The sequence below is a fragment of the Aythya marila genome (assembly GCF_965140915.1).
Source record: "Aythya marila genome assembly, chromosome: 2".
Classification (NCBI taxonomy): domain Eukaryota; kingdom Metazoa; phylum Chordata; class Aves; order Anseriformes; family Anatidae; genus Aythya; species Aythya marila.
The window spans coordinates 65,587,201-65,606,020 of record NC_139043.1 but is presented as its reverse complement, the minus strand read 5'-3'; the positions used below and the strand labels follow the sequence as shown (position 1 = coordinate 65,606,020).

The window sequence follows — 18,820 nt, the reverse complement described above, 5'->3', positions numbered from 1 at the left end:
TATGGGCCTAAATCTGTAACTTCAGCAACTAAAAGCTCTTTGCTACTAATTCTAGACTCTTTCCAGAGCCCTGATTTCTCTTCAGTAAAGCACAGGCTAGATCCTACCCTGCAGTCAGCTGCAGTCACATTCTCTGATTGTAGGTGGAGCAGGTACCATTGCTGAGCCAGCGGAACCAATCTGCTCTTTGAACTAGGACCATCAGCTGTTAGAGCAGGGAGCTGCTAGAGCTTTGTTAGAGCAAGCCACAGAAAGAAGAGCTGCAGAATCCCAACTCAACACCGCTGCACTGCACATTAACAGCCATGTTGTATCACTGCTGAGATACCTACTTCCTTGCGTAATTCCAAATACAGCATAATTTGACTGCAAGCAGCACATGGGATCAATGTTTCTTGAAATTAATGACAAGTGCCAGTTTCTAAATGCATTTTAAAGTCCTTACTGACATTGCAGCCAACGCAACCATTATCCATTATCTGTCTTTTATTCAGAATTCATCCAGGTCATTAACTATTTCTTGATAAGCAACTTATCCTGACCCAAGAATACTGTTAAGGGATTTCTGTTAAAACATGAAGTATCACTGTTTAGAGAGGGCTACAAAATAACAGTATATAGCATCTAGTAAACAGATGAAGTCAATGATGACTCTGTCAACCTGCATTACCTCAGAAAAAAGGTTTCTTTGCATTTTGGAACATTATGTAGCAAATTTAGTGATAATCTATAAATAAAAATGTCTTGCTCTTAATCTCGTTACTGAACCTTTACGTCCATGAAACAGTGGTACTACCCTAGATATATTTAATTTTGTCTTAAAAGCCAAAGCAGTAGCAAAATAACATATTAAGTTGCAGCTACAATTCTGATGAATCATTCATTGTGCTCAAAAATAAATTTAGATAGATGAGTGCTAAGCTTGTGACAGCTCAGTACAGCCTTGCATTGGAGAAGTGTGCAGCTGTGTTAACTTGAGAATAGCAAAGATCATCATCCTTCCTCAAAGGACTAAATTGTTCCAAGCTTTTTTTTTTTAACCATAAGTAGAGAACACATTTGTCAGGACAGCCCACAAATAAGTGCTAACCATTTTCCTTAGCACTGCATGGGGCCTTGCTCTTGGAGCTAATGGGAAGAAACAGATATGAAGTGGTATGTTACAGCCTCCTTCACCAGATCCCTTGAGGAGTTAATGAGCAGGCACAGGAAGCAGAACTGTGACTACCTGCTACAAAATATCAGAATTCTGGACAGGAATGCTTTTTGTGGTCTGCCCATGCTGTTCACTGGGGCAAAGGGCAGGCAGACTGACCTTAGAAAATCCCTTCTGACAACAGGTATTGATCAGCAGTCCACTTGCTGGAACTCTGAAGCCTGTGGAGAAGACGAGACCAATCTCCTACTCCCCTCTCCCCAGGAAAACAGCTTTAAAATGGCTTTGTTTGGACTGGAGGGGAGGAGGGAAGAAGGATAGCTTTGTTTTGTTTTTATTCAGGTATTTGATGATCTGCCACAGGAAGAAGGAACAAGAACTGATAAGCCGAATCAACAGATAGCTACCCAAATGTCAAACTTGGTATTTCGCCTGTTTGATATGACTCATATGGACAATATTTCTATTAACAGAGGTTAGGAGGAGTATAATATTTTATCCACTACAAGACCCATGACACATACTGTGCATACACTGAAGCCTACTGTAGTCTCACAAGAAAAAGCATCGAACTGGTTTCTCAGTTTTGTCAGGTATGAGAATCTGTACCCTAAGAAGCCTCTTCACAGTCCTACTCATGCTCCAATGAGCTACAGTGTGAAAGGGACAGAGAGGAAAAAGTATGTAAAAAAAAGCAACACCTGATTTAAAAGGTTTCATCTTCTTCCACACAAGGCTCTATTCTAGGCCCTTACCAATTATGGGTAAAAGGAGATCAGAACAACCAGAATATAGAAGGCCTTCCAGTAAGCACATATGTGTAATGTTTTCTGCAAATAAAGCAATACTGGAGATTTGATCATGGATTAGTGAAATTCATCTTTACCACAGCTGAAAATGTAACTGCATTGTAACAGCAAAGCTGATTTTCACCAGCTAGCTATGACATACAGTATCAGGCACAACATGGCACTGTGTTCTGCCTGTGAGTGACATTCAACTGACAACACTCCTCTCATGCTGTCCTGGTGACCCCACGTAACGTACTAGTTGCTTAACATGCTTATGACGACATGTCCATGTGGTACCAGAAGGTCAGTAATTTTTCCTTGTAATTCTGTTTTCCCAGATGATTAAGACCAGTTGTTTAAACCAGGCAGACCCATGCCCTCATCCCCACAGAAACATTTTCCACCCCTGCCCCATGCAAGTTTCCATAGTTTACCATGAAAATACCACCCCACACATAGCTGATTTAGTATTCAATATGGGGATGGGAACTTCTGTCATTAAATGTTTATAGAAATACTGCTTATGTGGCTTAGCCCATGGCCTTCTGAAGCAAAGTAGGTAGAGTATCAGCACTGAGTTTCCTGCCTCACTGAACCCTTTCAACCCCTGCCCGCTTTCCCACCCTTCTTTTTTCCCCCTTTACAGTTCTTCTGAATAGTAAATTCAGTATCAGCGCAGCACCTATCCTTCAATCTGTCCACATGGACAAAACATAACAAGTTAGGAACTGCTCCAAGCAGTAAGAAAATCCATCACTTTTTTCTTGTAAATTATTATTTTACTTTTAAAAACATTCTTACTTCACAGCAGTCCTGACCTGGAACAAATGGGCTAGCACATTGATAAATATAACAGTACTGTAAAAACAAAACCAATGTGGGAATATATTTTGCCCACAGTGGAGGAGACCATAGTGCACCTGGATGATCTGGAAGATTGTTGCTTTTTGTTTCCATTTACTGCTAGTGCATTCAATCTCATTTACACAACTGTTTGTGTAAAGAGGCCTATCTCACAAACAAACATTTGGCTTTCTAAGCTCTAATAAGCTCTCCTGTGCTGTTTCTTTTCAAAAAGCAAACTGCAGACATGACACAGAAATCATACAGAGCAAAACATTAAAGGTTCAACCCTCATAACAGTCCAATCTTCCTCTTTGCTCACTCAGATACATGAAGTCTGAAATACAAGATTAAAAATAGATTGTCCATGAGAAAACAAACCACTAGCATGTGCAGCAAATTTACTCTAAAAGCAAATTATAATAATTAGTATCCCAGTAGCCAACTGTAGTAGCCTGTAGAGCTTCTACGGTAGAGGTGAAGTACACAAAGCTGTACTACCACAACCCAGTAAAGAGCATGTATGCCAAGCAACTCCAACTGATCACCCACCTAATTTTGCCAGATCTGCCTGGTTTGCCTATTTCTGATTCACAGAAAACCAGGACCATCTATTTACAAGACTGTGTTATAATTTTAGCCTCAGTGACTGTGGATGATTACACCAACACTGAAGTAAATAAAAACATAGCACTACTGCCAAAGAACAGAACCATCACAATTGAAATAGAAAGATTATGGGTGAACAAGCAACAAAGAATAGTAAATATTATTGATCTGATATCAGGCTGAGAGCCACAGGGGATAAAACAAAACAAAACAAACAAAACAAAAGAAAAAACAAACAAACAAAAAAAAACCACCTTGCACTGACAGAAAACAGCAAGGCATAACAAATCAACCACACTAATCACTAACTATATGCAGTTATCTTATTGTTATCTTACTATTTTTACTTTTTTTACTCCACAAAATATACAGGAGCCAGTCTGGTAACACCAACACAAAGTGAGGAGAAATATTTAAATTAGAGAACCACTACTAAAATTTCTCACTGTAGAGACAACTCAGCTTTGCAGCAGAAAATGCAAATGATGAGTGTGTCTTCTTGCATGTTCTATTTCATTTCAGTATTTACATAGCACCCATGTGAAGGATGACAAAATTTATATTACTGTATTACCGGGAGGAGAACTTCAGTGTGCACAGGTTTTATTCATAAAAATATAAAAACAAGACCAAAACAAACAAACAAACAAACAAAAAAACAATCAAGAAAGGCCTTTGACTCCCCTCAAACTCAACTCTCATGAAGTTGCAGTGTTGCTTCAGTTCTTCTCAAAAGATGTATAAAGTCAAACTTCCCCAGGCTCTGAACTACTACCTATGCTTTAGGAAGATCACAAATTTGATTAGCAGCACATCTATGAAAGTACTCAGACAGAAATATGCAATTGTCTCCACACATTCATTATATCATTTTGTTTATAGAATACATAAAAATAAATGAACATGTAACCAATTGCAATGCTGTAGAAGACGTTGGTGTCTAGCTCTGAAACAGCTGCCTTAAAAGCACCTGCTGGGAGTAAAGATAAACTTCAGTTCCTGTGGCATGTTATTTGACTCTTCAGCTCCTGCTAGCAAAGCAAGACCATCTATCAAGGCTTTCTGATCAACTTTCTGTGGGCATGCCTTACATCCTCCCCTGTCCTTCTCTCACTAGAGGATCTAGTTGTATAAAATAGGAAAGATGCCCAGTGCTTGCTAGCTGCTGTATGCTTGCTCCCGGTAAGATAAAAAAGTCACACAAATGAGGCAAGAGAAAGCCCCTGTACTCACTCTCCTTAACCTGTCTCTATAATATCTCTCTGCTTTATTGTGAAGGACTAAAAAATAAATAAATAAAATTTAAATAAATAAATAAATAAGTACAACCCATGACAAAACAGACAAGAAAACCCTTCTGAATGCCTTCTTCATCCAGTCTTTCTTCCCAGCAGCAAGCTTGCACTACCAATCCAAGCAAGAAGTCTTACAGCACACTGAAAATTAATCAGGCCTATGATGCAAGTCTTCTCTTGTTACTGATGTACCAAGTAGTTTCAGAAAATAATAGAAAATACGTGACAAAGAGAGGATTTCCCTCAATTCACCATTGCACATAACATATTCACCTAGTTTCACATTAATTTCAGTCATCTTCCTGCTCTGCTGACTTCAGAATGGTGGTATATAATAAAGAAGCAGGTATCTGTGATTAGTAGTATTAGAGAATGTGTATTTGCTAACTAAAATATAGAATACCACGATGTGTTCAAAGAAGGTATTAAACAAAAAAGAGAATTCAGGAATATATTGTTGAAACTACAGGAAAAGTAATGCATCCAATTCCTGTCTCCGCCAGTAGCCCCCTTTGTCACGCACTGAAGTTCCAGGGCCTAAAAAGCTACCTTGCAATAAGTTTCATTTACTTTCTTTTGGGTTGTTTCTGCTTGCAATCCTTTTGTGTTTACTGAAAGCAAAGTTAAGTTATCAGTATAATGGATAGCACCCTACTGTTTATTTCTGGGGAAAGAGATGGGTTGAGTTTCTTCACCTTCAGATGTTTGCATATAGACAAAGTATCTGAATAGAAGAAAAGCATGCCAAAACAGCTATGTTCTCCAGCTTCTCCACAGAACAGGTTGTAATGGTCCAGAACAACTAATAATTCTAACCATGTTTTAAATCTTACCTCAGCCTTTCTTCTTCTTTCTTACGAAGGCTAAAATCTCGCTGAACCACCTGCAGCACATGCTCAGCTTCTTCATCAGTCAAGCCAGAAAGATCCAGTTTTCTCCCCATTATATACTCTGCACTGGATGTGAACAACTATGAGGAATATCTGAAAACAAAACCAGCAACAAAACACAACATAAATTGAAAGTACTGATATTTTTCCCGAGTGTGTTAAAATCACAGGTACGACTTTGTGCAACACAAAGTTTCTGCCATAAATATTAGAGAAGAAAATGATTCACTGCAGAACTGTTTTTTTTTTTTTTTTTTAACATCCCATGTGTTGAAAGTAATCACCCTCAACTTTAAAATGAAATGCAAGAGATCTATTATTTGTGATATTAAATATTGAAAGAAGACTGTAATATTGCCCTCAATGAGAAATACATTAAAATGACTGAACTGAAATTAGGTTTAGAAATTTCTTAAGATTTTATGTCAGCAGTTTGCAAAACTGTTTGCAAAATGCAACCCCTGAAGCTGCGCGTGAACCAAGAACAAATTATTCTATAGCAATCACAAGTGTTTTGTACTACCAACTAAGGATCAGGAATTATTTTAAAACACCATAAAAAAAAAAAAAAAAAAAAAAAAAAGAGTAAGCGTAGATATTTCAAACACTTTTCCCAGAGCTACTGGAAAGATTTAGATGTACCTAGCACCATAGTATCATTATTTCCCCTTCCTGTGAAAGGCAACTGGATAAAATAGTGGTCAATGTTATGTGTGAATAGAAGGTATTACGAAATTTTAATTAGAGCTTTAGTCCATTTATGAATTAATGAATTATCATCAATTTGTTCTAATTTATTTTCTCATGATCTAATTGTGTTGAAAATTAGTAAATTCAGCTCTAAGAATTAATTTCTACAATTTGATTTATAGAGTTATTTGAGTAATCATAAAGGTATCCATCTCCACATTAAGTTACAGTTTCAGAAACAGCACAGTTTTCATAGTTCTTTTATGAGTTCCTCACAATATAATATATATAATAATTAAATATAAAAGTTCTTATACTGTACCAAAGAGGTAAATATTACTTAGCATCAAGTAAGTGTTCCAAATAATAAAGTGATATATACAAAATATAGTCTACTGGTACAGACTAGCAGTCTTTGATTTACCTGTCACTGCTGACTGCCAACATATATTAGATGGGGAAAATTTACACCTAAGTTCTGCGATACATGTGCAGCCCCTCTACCTCTGATTTCTATGGGTTGGCGAGGACTTGATCTCAAGTCTATTTAGAATTATCAGATACTATAAATAAAACACATGAAAATCAGTATGTAAATAGAAGACTCAGTCTGCATCCCAATATGCCATTAACCTCTAAAGAACTTGTTTTTTGCTTTGTTTTGTTTCCTCCAGGAAATTATTTTTCTTCACATTGTCAAATCACCTCTAATCTAGGAGTATCACAGGAGTATATAAATATTTATAAACAATGCTCAAATATCTTTTTCAGTAGATCCAGATTATGCAATGGAAATATACAATGGCAAACTCTCTATAGAAAGAGTTACCAGGAAAACAAGTCCCACCAAATAGTTTCTCAGCCTAAAATAACTTCTAGTCTTAATTGAAATTACTTGAATGAGGCTGTTCAGATGTTTGCCTTCATTACTAGTACTTCTTTACTAAATATCAGTTTGAATTCAAAAGTTCAAAACTCAGAGAAATTACAGTGAATAATATAATTCCCTAGAAAACTTCTTCTCAACAAATTAACACATTGTAACAAAAAAGCCTAGGCTTACAATACTTGATTGTGTATTGTTTGTATTATACTCTAAACTCAATACTACTTACAGTCTGGTTTAAATCTAATTAAAACTTCCACATTGAAAACATTTCTTGAAATTAGCCCCTTCTAAACAAACAATAAAATAAAAATAAAATGTTTTTAAGAAGTGCAAATAACATTTCTGCATTTTAAGACAGACAAGGGCATCAACACAAGAAATGAAGACAAGTAACACATTTCCTAGTCACTTATATGAGAGCTAAATTGCTTGGGGTTGCAGTCAGCAGAAGATTAGCATTACATGAGGGTGGGAGGAAAAACCCACAAACCACCTCCCCCCCCCCCCCCCCCCCCTTTTTTTTTTTTAAACAGGTCCTATGTATGGCAGAGAGACAAATTACAAAGTTAATTATACAAATGGCCATAGTGATTATTGTAGAACAGAGATACCTATTTTACTTTAATGCTGCAGTGAAGAAATCCACACTAGCAAGGCTGCAGCTGGACACTGTGTTCACTTCTGGGATTCCAAGCACAAGCAAGATAGGGACTTATTGGCACAAACTCAGCACATAGCCGCAGAGACGGTGAAGGGCTGAAGCACCCTACATGAGAGGAGAGGTTGGAGTGCCAGGACTGTTCAGCCTGGAGAAGAGATGTTTCAAGGGGGCTTACAGTGTGCATCTGGAAGACATCCCTCCAATACCCTGGCACTGCAGACAAGAATGCCCTACATATTCCACTTACGAGCAAATTTGCATTGAGATTTCAAGCAATTTGACAATGCAGTATCCTTTTTGATTTGAGATGTTGTTCCTATGCATTAATAAAATGTGATACTGGAGGAGCCAATCTCATAAACTCATTCAACCCAGCTACTTGCAACTTGTTTCAACTTCTAAAGGAGAGACTGATCCAAGATGTGGCCCTACACTTGAGAAAGACACAGCTCTCCTGGCATATATTTTTAGCATGTATTTCACTGTCATTTGCTTTCTAGTTCCTGTATACTCTCATTTCACTTCAGTCTCATCTTCCACTGTTTATGTTAAATTTAGGCAAACAACATTCAGCCTTATTTTCTCTAGTTAGCAGCAACTGTCTTATGAAAGAGTGTGTAGTACTGATGATCAGTCTGTCAGCATTCTGACTGTGAGAGACAGATTGTTACTTTTCCCAAAACGAGGAAGACAGCTTAGCAAGAAAGACAAAATTGGAGCAGTAATGCGCTGAGACACAATTGTTCCTTAGATGATTGGCCTCTCTTCCTCATGCCTTCCATGCAAAGCATGGAATGCAGCTCATTACCCTAACGGACTGTCAACAAGCCCCAGGTGAATAACCACAGGTCTGGGAGAAAGCCAGCATGCGGAGTTAGGTAGGGCATGCAACTGGTCTCAAAGAGCCCAACACATTTAGATGTTTGTACAGCTCTACGCAGGAGACAGCAAGAGCTTCCTGCTGGGTGCCTGACCCACACAGTGGGACCCTAAGCTCCCTGCACAGAGAACAGCAGGCTGCTCAACGGGGCTGTTTCCTTTCTTCTACCCTCCCACCAAAACCCACATGAGGGCACGCACACACAAACACAACCAGCACACAGCTCTTCACACTGCACTTTCTAAGCTTGACCTAACAAGAGAAAAATACTAAACAAACAGCTCATTTACATTCCTGTCTCTCTCCTGAGCATTAGCATTAGAGTGAGGACTGCAGAAATGCACTTACCCACCTGGGTTGCACCATGCATGCCACAACCTCCTCCCATGACACCTGTCAGTCTCAGCATCACACAATCAATGGCCATGCAGTGAGCTACAGAGATCGCAGGGAGATGAAAGAAAGAGTAGATCCTCCTTTGTTCCTTCAGAGAACTGATGGCAGTTTGTATCTTGTTTTAAAAGACAGACAGAGAAGATGCGAGAATTTGCCTTATCTGTGTGACAGTAATACGTGGAAAAAGGCTCAGGTTCAATGCCACATTGAGCCAAGGAATGTTCAAATAGATACTCTTCCACAGGGAGGGAAATAAATATCTAATCTTGAGAGGTTAAACAGAAGCATTTGCCACCTTGTATGCTTTTAACTCTGCAAAAAGTAATATAAAATTCATTCATGAAGAAAGGCATATGAGAGAACACAAGTCAGAATATCCCCGTGCAGATTCGTGTTTCAGATGCTAACATCCCATCTTCTGGAAGGCCTAAGGAAACTGAATGATAAAGAAGGTCCAATACCATATAAGCTGGAGAGTGGCACGTGAAAAACATAATTTAAAGTTAAACACTTTCTCTAGTACCACAGAAATCACTATTTCAAAAAACAGATACAGACGAGCAACCTACAGAAAAAAAAATCAATAAGCTAGCCAAGAAAGCATAGATCCATGAAGGCAATTCTTGTAAGTTCAAGATACCAAACCATCGTTACTATATAAGGCAGTGGTAAGATCTCTGATCTGATTTATTCATAACTTTAATCTAGGGAAGGAAACACTGAAAGGAAAAGTGAAGCTTTTGTAAGACCTCAAACAGCTCTGGAAGCACCACACATTTCATATCTGCATAGGAATTTAATTTTGCATTTTAATAAAACAGGAACATCATTATAATAAATTATGAATCTCATCATAACTTGAAACCTATATAAGTTACAAAAGTAAACAATTAAGTGTATTGTTCACTACCAAAATATCTAGACCAACCAATAAACACACCACAGGTATACTATGAATATCCTACATGATAAAATGGATTTTGCCCCCACACCATATGTTATTTTAACTGACACCTTACACCCCTCTTACTAAATATCATTCATTTGAATATCCTTAAATTTTAACCAAGAACTGATCTTTGACTGAGAGAATCTTTTTGTAGGACTGGAATCAGAAATTTGGGTTTTCAGGGGTAAGAAAATACTTCCAGCAGCAGCTGCCACAGTAATACGGTGTTTTCTAATAGTGCCAGATGTGAAAACAAATTTAATACAGTAAATCATGACTAATTCAAACCACTAACAGGAAAACCCACTGCAAATTACTGCATTTTACAGATTAGCAAGTAAATGAACAAAGTAAAAAAATAACAACAACAAAAAAACACATCATAAGGCTGTGCCTTCTGCATTCACCCTGACACCTGCAAAGTGCTTCTAGCCCTGATTTATGCTAGAGCAAACAAGAATGCTAAGAGTTATGGCAGAGCAAAGAGTGACATCTGTAAAGCCACATGTCCCAGTTCACTGAGACTTGGTGATGAGCTGCAGTTGGTCGACACATAACTTATGCACCACACGTGGAAAAAAGGTTTTCAGAAGCAGGCTGTCTTTGAATTTTTTAGATAAACATTTGTTAAGAGATATAAAACAAGAGTAAAATAAAACCAGAGCTGTAAAGAGCCTCTGAAAACTGAACTGGAGGCTGGGTTAATCTTTCAGGTGGGAGCATTAATGGTTTAGTTTGTCACCACAGATTTGACACTGGGACCTAAGCACAGCGTGGAGTAGAAGAGACATTGGCTTTGGACGTGAGCTTGGCTACTCTTACACATTAACATGGCACAATGTGGAATTACCCTGTTGTCTGGCCAGAAAGTACAAGCCCGAACTTCTCAAGTTTATACAAACAAAGAACATTTACATTCAAGTATAAGACCCAGTCAGGCATTTGCTGGAGTCAAAGACCAACTTCACAGTCATGTTTTGACTTCTGGCTCACTCATATTTGACTCCAAACTGGAGTAGCCATGCTGTTTCTTTAGATTAGGGAACCAAAAGTGTTCATCCTCTTACATGCTTAGAGAATCAACCAGACAGCACATAGACACCTTTATTCCATCCTTCTTGGGTGTCACAGTGACTATTATCTGGTCAACTTAACAATCACATTATTAAGCCACCACCTTTAGGGGCAAGCTGGGATACCTCTATACCCAATTAAATTGCTTTTTTTCTCTTTTACTCCCCCCACCCCTCCCTTTTTTTTTTTTATTTTTCCCTTTATCAAGGTCTACTCTCAAAATTGTAAGCAGCATTACCAGTACACTGAAAAAGCATACTTCTACATGAGCACCAGCTTTTCAAATACCTAGAAAATTACAGTTTCTAGTCCCCTATGTTAGCTTCTCCAAATTTTTAGGTTATCCAGTATCCTTCATGGGTCTTATGGACCTTGATAAAACATTGACACCAGTTTTCCAATTGAAAGCATATTCTTAGGTATTTTTCAGCTACCACAACTACATAGCATATTTCTACAAAAGAGGTGCAGACCACTTAATCACACATAAAATCCAAGCCCACAGTATTTCCTCCATTGATTGCCCTCTTTTTGAACTGTGATATTAACTACTAACTTGGAAGAGGAATCTAAAGCCTCATCATTAAATGTTAGAATAGAAAGGGGAAGGTGGAAGGATAATCAGCCTGACCTTCCTCTAGAGCTGAATTGGTTTCTTCATGATTTGGGACTCAATCTATTACTTTTATTCTTTTGTTAATCAACATACAGACAAGTTTTGGCACTGACTTTTAGATCAAACCTGAAATAGATTGTAGAAGCCAAAGTATATCTTTTAGAATCCTCCTGAAAGCTCTTTCAATTGCTTTTAAAATCTGGTGTTGTTCCAATTCATCCACAAGAGTTTTTAACTTAAAGCCTACTTGTGGTCTGTCATACAGATGTCAAAGCACTTAGGACTGCTAGTTGTCAGTGTTGAAAGAATGGCACGCTAAGCAGTCTTGGGGATGACCAGTGAAGGGGGGAGGGATCGGTTCTCTTGGCAGAGGGGCATGGAATAAACCTCTTGCAAGATTTACAATGGTTAGAAAAGAACACATGCTGTGCAACTTGAGGTATTCCAGGACAGTATTACCTATATGTCTGTCAACAGCACTTAAATCATATGCTGAGCATCCATACCACAGCAATTAGCAATAATGGCACAACCCACCAGCACTTTTCTATTTGAACTGCATTGTGCCACAGCATCCTGTTCACACAGCCCAAAAAGGGAGAGAAGAAAATTGTGTTAAAGTGACCTTCTGTATCAGAGGTAATGCCTAATAAGCAAAGAAGTTCTTCTTGTATTAGTTTCAGAGATGATAAAACACCTCATTGCAAGAGCAGAACAGATAATTTACTCCTCAAGCTGTAAACATGTTTTGCTTTCTTTTCCTTCCAGAAGAAAAACAACAGATTATGTCCTGTCTTCTCCAGGAACAGAAAGTTAGATTACAACAGCAGATCTACATATTCTGCATGCAAGAGGGCTGACAGTGTTGGTAAGGGAGTGTTTTGTTATTAAAGAAGAAAAGCATACAACGATTTCAGGTGTTTTCCTGGCTTCAGGACTTATTCAAACCAGTAGGAACGTAATGGACTTCAACAACCTTTGCACAAGGCTCTACATTTCAGACTGCAACAACAAGAGACTCATGTCTCATTTCCTACAGTAAACTACCTCAGCACCCTTTGAACAGACTTAATGCAGCCAGTTTCTGGATCGAGTCAGTTACCTGCTTATTTGTCTCCATCAACAAGCAATATTTGTTTCTGGATGCTACCCTGCAACAGAAGATTTTTTTGGAACTGCTGTTCTAAAAGTTCTGTGCAGCACAACTTGAGCTTGGGTCTTCAGCAGGTAGGGCAAGCTAGAGCCTCCCTGCCTGCCAGCCAACATCAGCAGAAGTCAAAAAGACTACTTAATTGATTACCATGAGTCAACTTCAGACAACGCCAATGAAAACATCTCATTTGAAAGATTAATCTCCACAGTGTTTTTTTCATCCACTTCAGTAGGCAATATTTTATTTCAAGGTGTACTTTGCATTGGACAATCCAAAATTAATTTCTTGCAGTAATATTTTATCTTAAAACAACCAGGAGATAACTGCAATAATCTGAACACCAAACATCAATTTTAGTTTTTCTTTTATGACCATCAATAGGTTAAAAAAAAAAAAAAAAAGCACACAGGTAATAGGAAGTAAAAGGAAGTCTTGTTTCCTTGAACTTGCTCAGGAGCTAGTGGGTCAGTACAAATTTGCACAACAAAGGTTTTTGTTAGCATAACATTCTTCAGAAATAAATTTTAAAAATAAGAAATAAAGAAATCAGAATTGCCCTGCTGTTGAAATGTAATGCATATTGGCCCAGAAAATTAATGTGTTCCTAGAATAATATTTATAAGAATTTAAAAGCCTGTGCTTACAATAATGCTGAAGTTAGGCTATGACCAGTCAAGACATTATGGTCCTTATACTCTACTAATACTACACTAATGCTGTTAGGTGATTCATTGCTGCTTTCCACTACAGTGTTTATTCATTTGTTTTCAGGACATAGAAATTTGAAGAACTTTATTTACTGAAAATAAAGTTACAGAAAAATACTATGCTGTCTTTTTTTTTTTTTTTTTTTTTTTTTTTTTTTTTAAGCATTCTTAAAAAACAAAGAAACATGGTAACACAAATTTCTACTGAAAGTTAACTAGCAAACAGGTCATAATCACCAGTTTACACCACATGAATGACAGATCCTAATAGCGTGGGTGTCACATACAAGGTGTCAAATTGAGGTCTCCTCTCAATAAAGTTTGGAGATATGTATCTTTGCCCAATCTCACAAAGATATGCATAAAATGAGACCATGGCTTGAAATCTTCTTTAGCCCTTCTACAAAATTTCCTGTTTATACTATATATAGGTCAAATTTCCTTGATAATTTGAGCAACAATGCAGTGTGCTTCCCTCCACATTGCAATGCAGCAGTTACCATCCTCCTCAAGTCCAATAAGCTTCTTCTGAAAGTACACTGTTCCAAATCTATAAATATAAAAAGCTTGAGGCTGAGGGTGGTTTATTTTCTGTCTCAGCGGTTCAGTAGTAAGCCGGAAGCCTTTATCATCTCTACATATTTATTTAGTAATTAACCTACGTGGACCCAAAACAAAAGCAAATACAGCACTCTACATGAAGTTGAGTTCGTTCACTCAATCAGTGGGTTTTCCTGAAGAGAAAAATTGTCCCTATGGTTTTAATGGATCTCTGCTTGACTTGTTTCTTTCTACTTATCCAACTCTCTGAGGGCAAGTTAAGGCAGTTTATACTGCCAAATTGCAGTTTCTAATCTGATAACAATAGGTCATGCTAATGTTGGCAGCAACACAAAGGAGTCACATTGTCATACAGTTGTGCTGTTTATGAACAATAGCCCTTTTGGTATATACAGCCTTTCTTCAGCATCAGCCAAGCATTGTTCGGGACTTTTTTATTTGTTTAAGTACAAGTTCTTCAAGTGTTCTGTTTACTGCGACTATGAAGTCAGAAAGATGAATTCTTACCATGCTCATAAAGTTGGGTACACCCTATAAAACCAAAAAGCCTGGTTGAGTAATCAACTGTCAATACACTCAGCTATATTCTTCAGGTTAGGCTGGAAGCAGGAAACGAACTCAGGAAAATAAATAGAAGTTTTAGTTTTGCTTTTGTCTTGCTCTAGAGTGGTATTGTGTCACATGAATCGGAAGCAGCTTCAAGATGCAAGTCCTGTAACAGAGGCAGAGCTCTTCATGAAGCATCTCTCGTCATGGGGGCAACTGGGGTGGAATCAACTTCTGAGAGTTCTCACAGGCAATTCATGTATTGCAGCTGTTGAAAATGATACTCTACTGTTTGTGTCTGCTGCATGCATTGTGCCAAGCTATCTAACAAATTCCACAGGAAGGCTATGGAATTGCTGCATACATTTTTGTATCAGCACACATGTACTGATGCCTTAAGCCTGAGTGTTCAATCTGGTACCTGAGTGATGATGGGTAAAGCAGGAGGCTGAAAGACCCGGTAGAAGATAACCTTCTCAAGCAGATGATGCTGTAACAGAGCTACGTGAAGAGCTAGAAGGGACCAGCAAGCACTATGGTTTGACAGTTAGCCACAGGGACAGAGTCAGTGGTTTCAATGCAACTCACAGTGAACCGCTACCACCATTAATAAGCGAGTGGAAAAAAACAAAACACCTGTCTAGCCTGATGACTGCTCCCTCAAAGTCAGAGAAACGTCTGGTAATACAAGAAACAAGCAATCTTTCCCTCCTTTCTCTCTCTAGCCTTCCAGAAAAGGGTTATCAGAGGAATGAGTAAAACCCTTTATTCCCAAATCCTCGCTGTGCCTATTCTAAAGAACTCCAGGCTCCAGAGCATGACAGCTACCCACATCTTCAGAAAAGCAGGAAACAGTGGAACGGTACATATAAGGCTAAAACCCACCATCTGTCAACATATATATCGCCAGACATGGCTAACATTCCCGGGAACATGCTTCAGGAGGGATGCACGCGCATTCCAAGGCATTTTATGATCGAACATGGTTACATTAAACTGAAACCCAACACAAACCACAGCATACCACGTAGCCCTACTTAATTAGATTCCCCACAAACAGTCAGCCTAAGCCATATGGTATTTTCCTCGGGAGTTACGATAAACTGACCTTGATACTAGGAAAACGCATGCTCTTCACCCCGAGGCATACATTACCAGCGCGGAGTCCCGCGATGCTCCGGCAGGGAGGGAAGGCAGGGACAGCGCCCCCGCCGCGCCGCACCCACACCCTCGGTGCTCCCGGAGAAGTTAACGAAGAGTAAAATCCCCCGTTAACAAAAACAACAACGCCGCGCTCCAGCAGCCGTTCCGCCGGCAGAGCGCCGCGGACAGCCGGCTGGCGATGCAATCGAGCCGGCTCCTTCCCTGTACGCGCATCCCCGAGCGCCGGTGCCCGCAGGAAGGGAGGGCGGTGGCAAAGACCCCTGGGGGGGCGTCCGGCCCCGCGGTACTCACCCGGGGGCTGCAGCAAGATGGAACACGGGCACAGTGCCACGTCGGTGGGGCTGCGGACCCCTGTAGGGGGGTATGGGGAATCGCCGGGCACGGGCACGGGCACGGGCACGGGCACTCCGGGGAGAAGCCGCAGCCGCTGCTGCTGTGCGGCCGCGCGGCTCACCGACACCTGCCCGGCCGCCGCCGCCGCCAATGGCCGGGCGGGGGCCGGGCGGGAGGCGGGGTGGAGGCGGGGGGACCGGGCTAAGGGGGGGGAGCGGGCGCCGCAGGGAGGGGCTGGGTGCCGGGTTCAGGGATGGAGGCCGCGAGTGAGGGGCAGGGAGGGTCCCCGCAAGTTCCGCAGCACTGCTGGGGTCGGTGAGCCGCATCGCTGGGGGATCCGCGCACCGCGCCCACCTTCCAGGTTGCTCAAGGTTCCTTCCCTCTAGCTCCAGCGTGTGCCCAGGGATCAGCAGCGATCCTGGCCGTGCCGTAGCGTGGTCTCTCAACCCTTGCCCTGTCCTGCCACAAACAGGCGTTCGAGATGACCGCAGAGGGTCATCTTGGCGGCTTGCCCGCAGCGAGAGAGCTCCTTCGCCAAATAAAGCAGGGGAAGGCAAGCAGATGCTGCCAGGTGGTTCTTGTTTGAGCCTTTCTGTGAGTACCGCACGCAGGCCGTGCGTGGAGGTATCTTCTGAAAATGAGGCCAGAGGTACAAACCAGAGGCACTGCCGTAGGGATTCGGTGCTCTGGAGAATCCTAATGAAGACATGCCATCGTCATCCATTCAAGTGATCAGTGCGTCACTGCTGTAGTGCGACCGTGCGTTTTACACATCTGGTATCACTGCAGATTGCACTGCATTGGGCTGATTGCTTTTCCTGTGGTGTTATTTTTCACCCCTGTTCTTCATGCTTGCTTAACTTCATTTTAAAATAGCTGCAGCTGTTCACTGCGAGGTACATTTTTATTTGATCTCAGTTGAAGTGCTTTGTCAAGACGTATTCAATTAATCTTGGCAGTTTTTCAAGGAAAATATTTTCTAGGAGAATATTTTTGTTTATATTAATTTCATTGTATTATAAACAGACTGTTTTATCAAACATTTATTTCTATGTTAACTTACACTTCTATGTTAGTAAAGTGAGTGCCACTCTGTGAGACTGACACCACGTTCATTTTCAAAAGTGCTTGTAAAAATATGTCAGGAATTGTTCTGCATCAAATAGTGTTTTGTATTTCACAAACATAAATGTAATAAGTACATATTTGGGTATTTCCCAAGCAGAAAAACAACAACGAAAAATGTTACTTCTTTGAATAAAAGATAGAAAAGGAAACAATCATCTTCAACAATAACATTTTTCAGGAGCAATATGACATGGGAACAAATCAGGAACTGACTAAAACTAAAGGTCAGTCATTGCCTTTTTCAGAATAGTAATCAATAACATGCACCAAGCATTTTTTAATAATTGAAAAAATATCTGGTTAGAAATCCATCTACAATCTTATACTTCTAGCTGAATCACTGAAATAGCTATGTTTTAAAAACAGCCATTAACATCAATTAAATATAATGCCCATGACTATATAACCATTAGATCAAACAGGAGAAACTCTGTGACTACTCCTCACACTCATGCTAGTAAGCCAATATTAATGTTGAGTTCAAGAATAATGTTTCACCCTCGCCTCAGTATTGTACAATTAGATACATGCAAGTTTATAACTTGTACTATTTCATGTTCTACTGCACTGGAGGCAAAGTGTTAGAATAGAGGATCATATATTCCCTACTAGCATAGTAACCAGTAGGTTTTTTCTATGCACTCCATACATTAATCCATTGGGAAGTTATTAACTTACACCACACTTAACCAGTCGTTAACTGACAGAATGCAGCTAAGAGAAGGGGAAGAGAAAAGCAAAGCATAAGTGAAGGAATACTGTAATAGTCTTAGGTTGGTATGCTGGACCTCTCTCTTTGTCTGCCTGTTGGATGTCCTGTTTGTCTTCATAAACTGGTTTTGATGTCTCACACTTCAAAAGAAAGCAACTTCTCTGCATTGGTAGCAAGTATTTTCTGATAGATGTCAGTCATGTTAAAAAAGAAAAACACCTGCTGAATAAAATTACCTTTTCACCTTTATACAAAAAATTTATAAGGGTTTGATGAGTGAAACTGAGCAAACCAGACTTTTGCTAGAGTCATATAAGATGCAGCCATTAACTAATTAGAATATGTATCTAAATAAGGACACAAAATAAACAGAATTCTAAGGAAGAGAATCTCTGAAACCAAAGATGAGGTCCAAGTGATAGTAGGGGAATTTTGCCCTGTGAGCAAAATGTGTTTCACCCCTTTGCACCCAGAATGACTGACTGAAGGAACATGAAGATAAGGAGAGGGAATTCTGTAAAGAGGAGCAGGGCATAGAAGGGTACAAGGGATACCAGAAACAATGAGGTGGTCATCAGGGAAAGGGGAATGCACTGTATGTTTATATCACTTTCTATAGCTCTGAAATTCCCAGTTCTCCTTACCTTCACAACTGAGTTATGTTGCAGGTCATGCAATCTTTTGAGTGGCAATAACCTCCATAAGGAGAGGACTGAAGAAGTGGTCAAAGCCCCCAGTATGCATCTGTAGTACAACAACCACTGTTGTAGTACAACA

General features: G+C 39.7%; 1 protein-coding gene across 5 annotated transcripts in view; it reads right to left on the bottom strand.

Moving 5' to 3' along the window:
- MYRIP (myosin VIIA and Rab interacting protein) overlaps nucleotides 1-16,308 on the bottom strand; it is a 221,623-nt gene extending 205,315 nt beyond the window's left edge. For 3 of the 5 annotated variants that reach the window (XM_082754950.1, XM_082754953.1, XM_082754954.1), the window contains exons 1-2: nucleotides 16,162-16,308; nucleotides 5,528-5,677 (exon numbers count right to left, since the gene is read on the bottom strand). In XM_082754950.1, the coding sequence (XP_082611076.1) occupies nucleotides 5,528-5,637 (110 nt within the window). In that variant the 5' untranslated portion in view covers nucleotides 5,638-5,677; nucleotides 16,162-16,308. Of the gene's footprint in view, nucleotides 1-5,527; nucleotides 5,678-15,814; nucleotides 15,862-16,161 lie in introns of those variants that run through there. The other 2 variants (XM_082754951.1, XM_082754952.1) reach the window with 2 other exon arrangements.
- Between the last annotated feature and the right edge of the window lie 2,512 nt (nucleotides 16,309-18,820).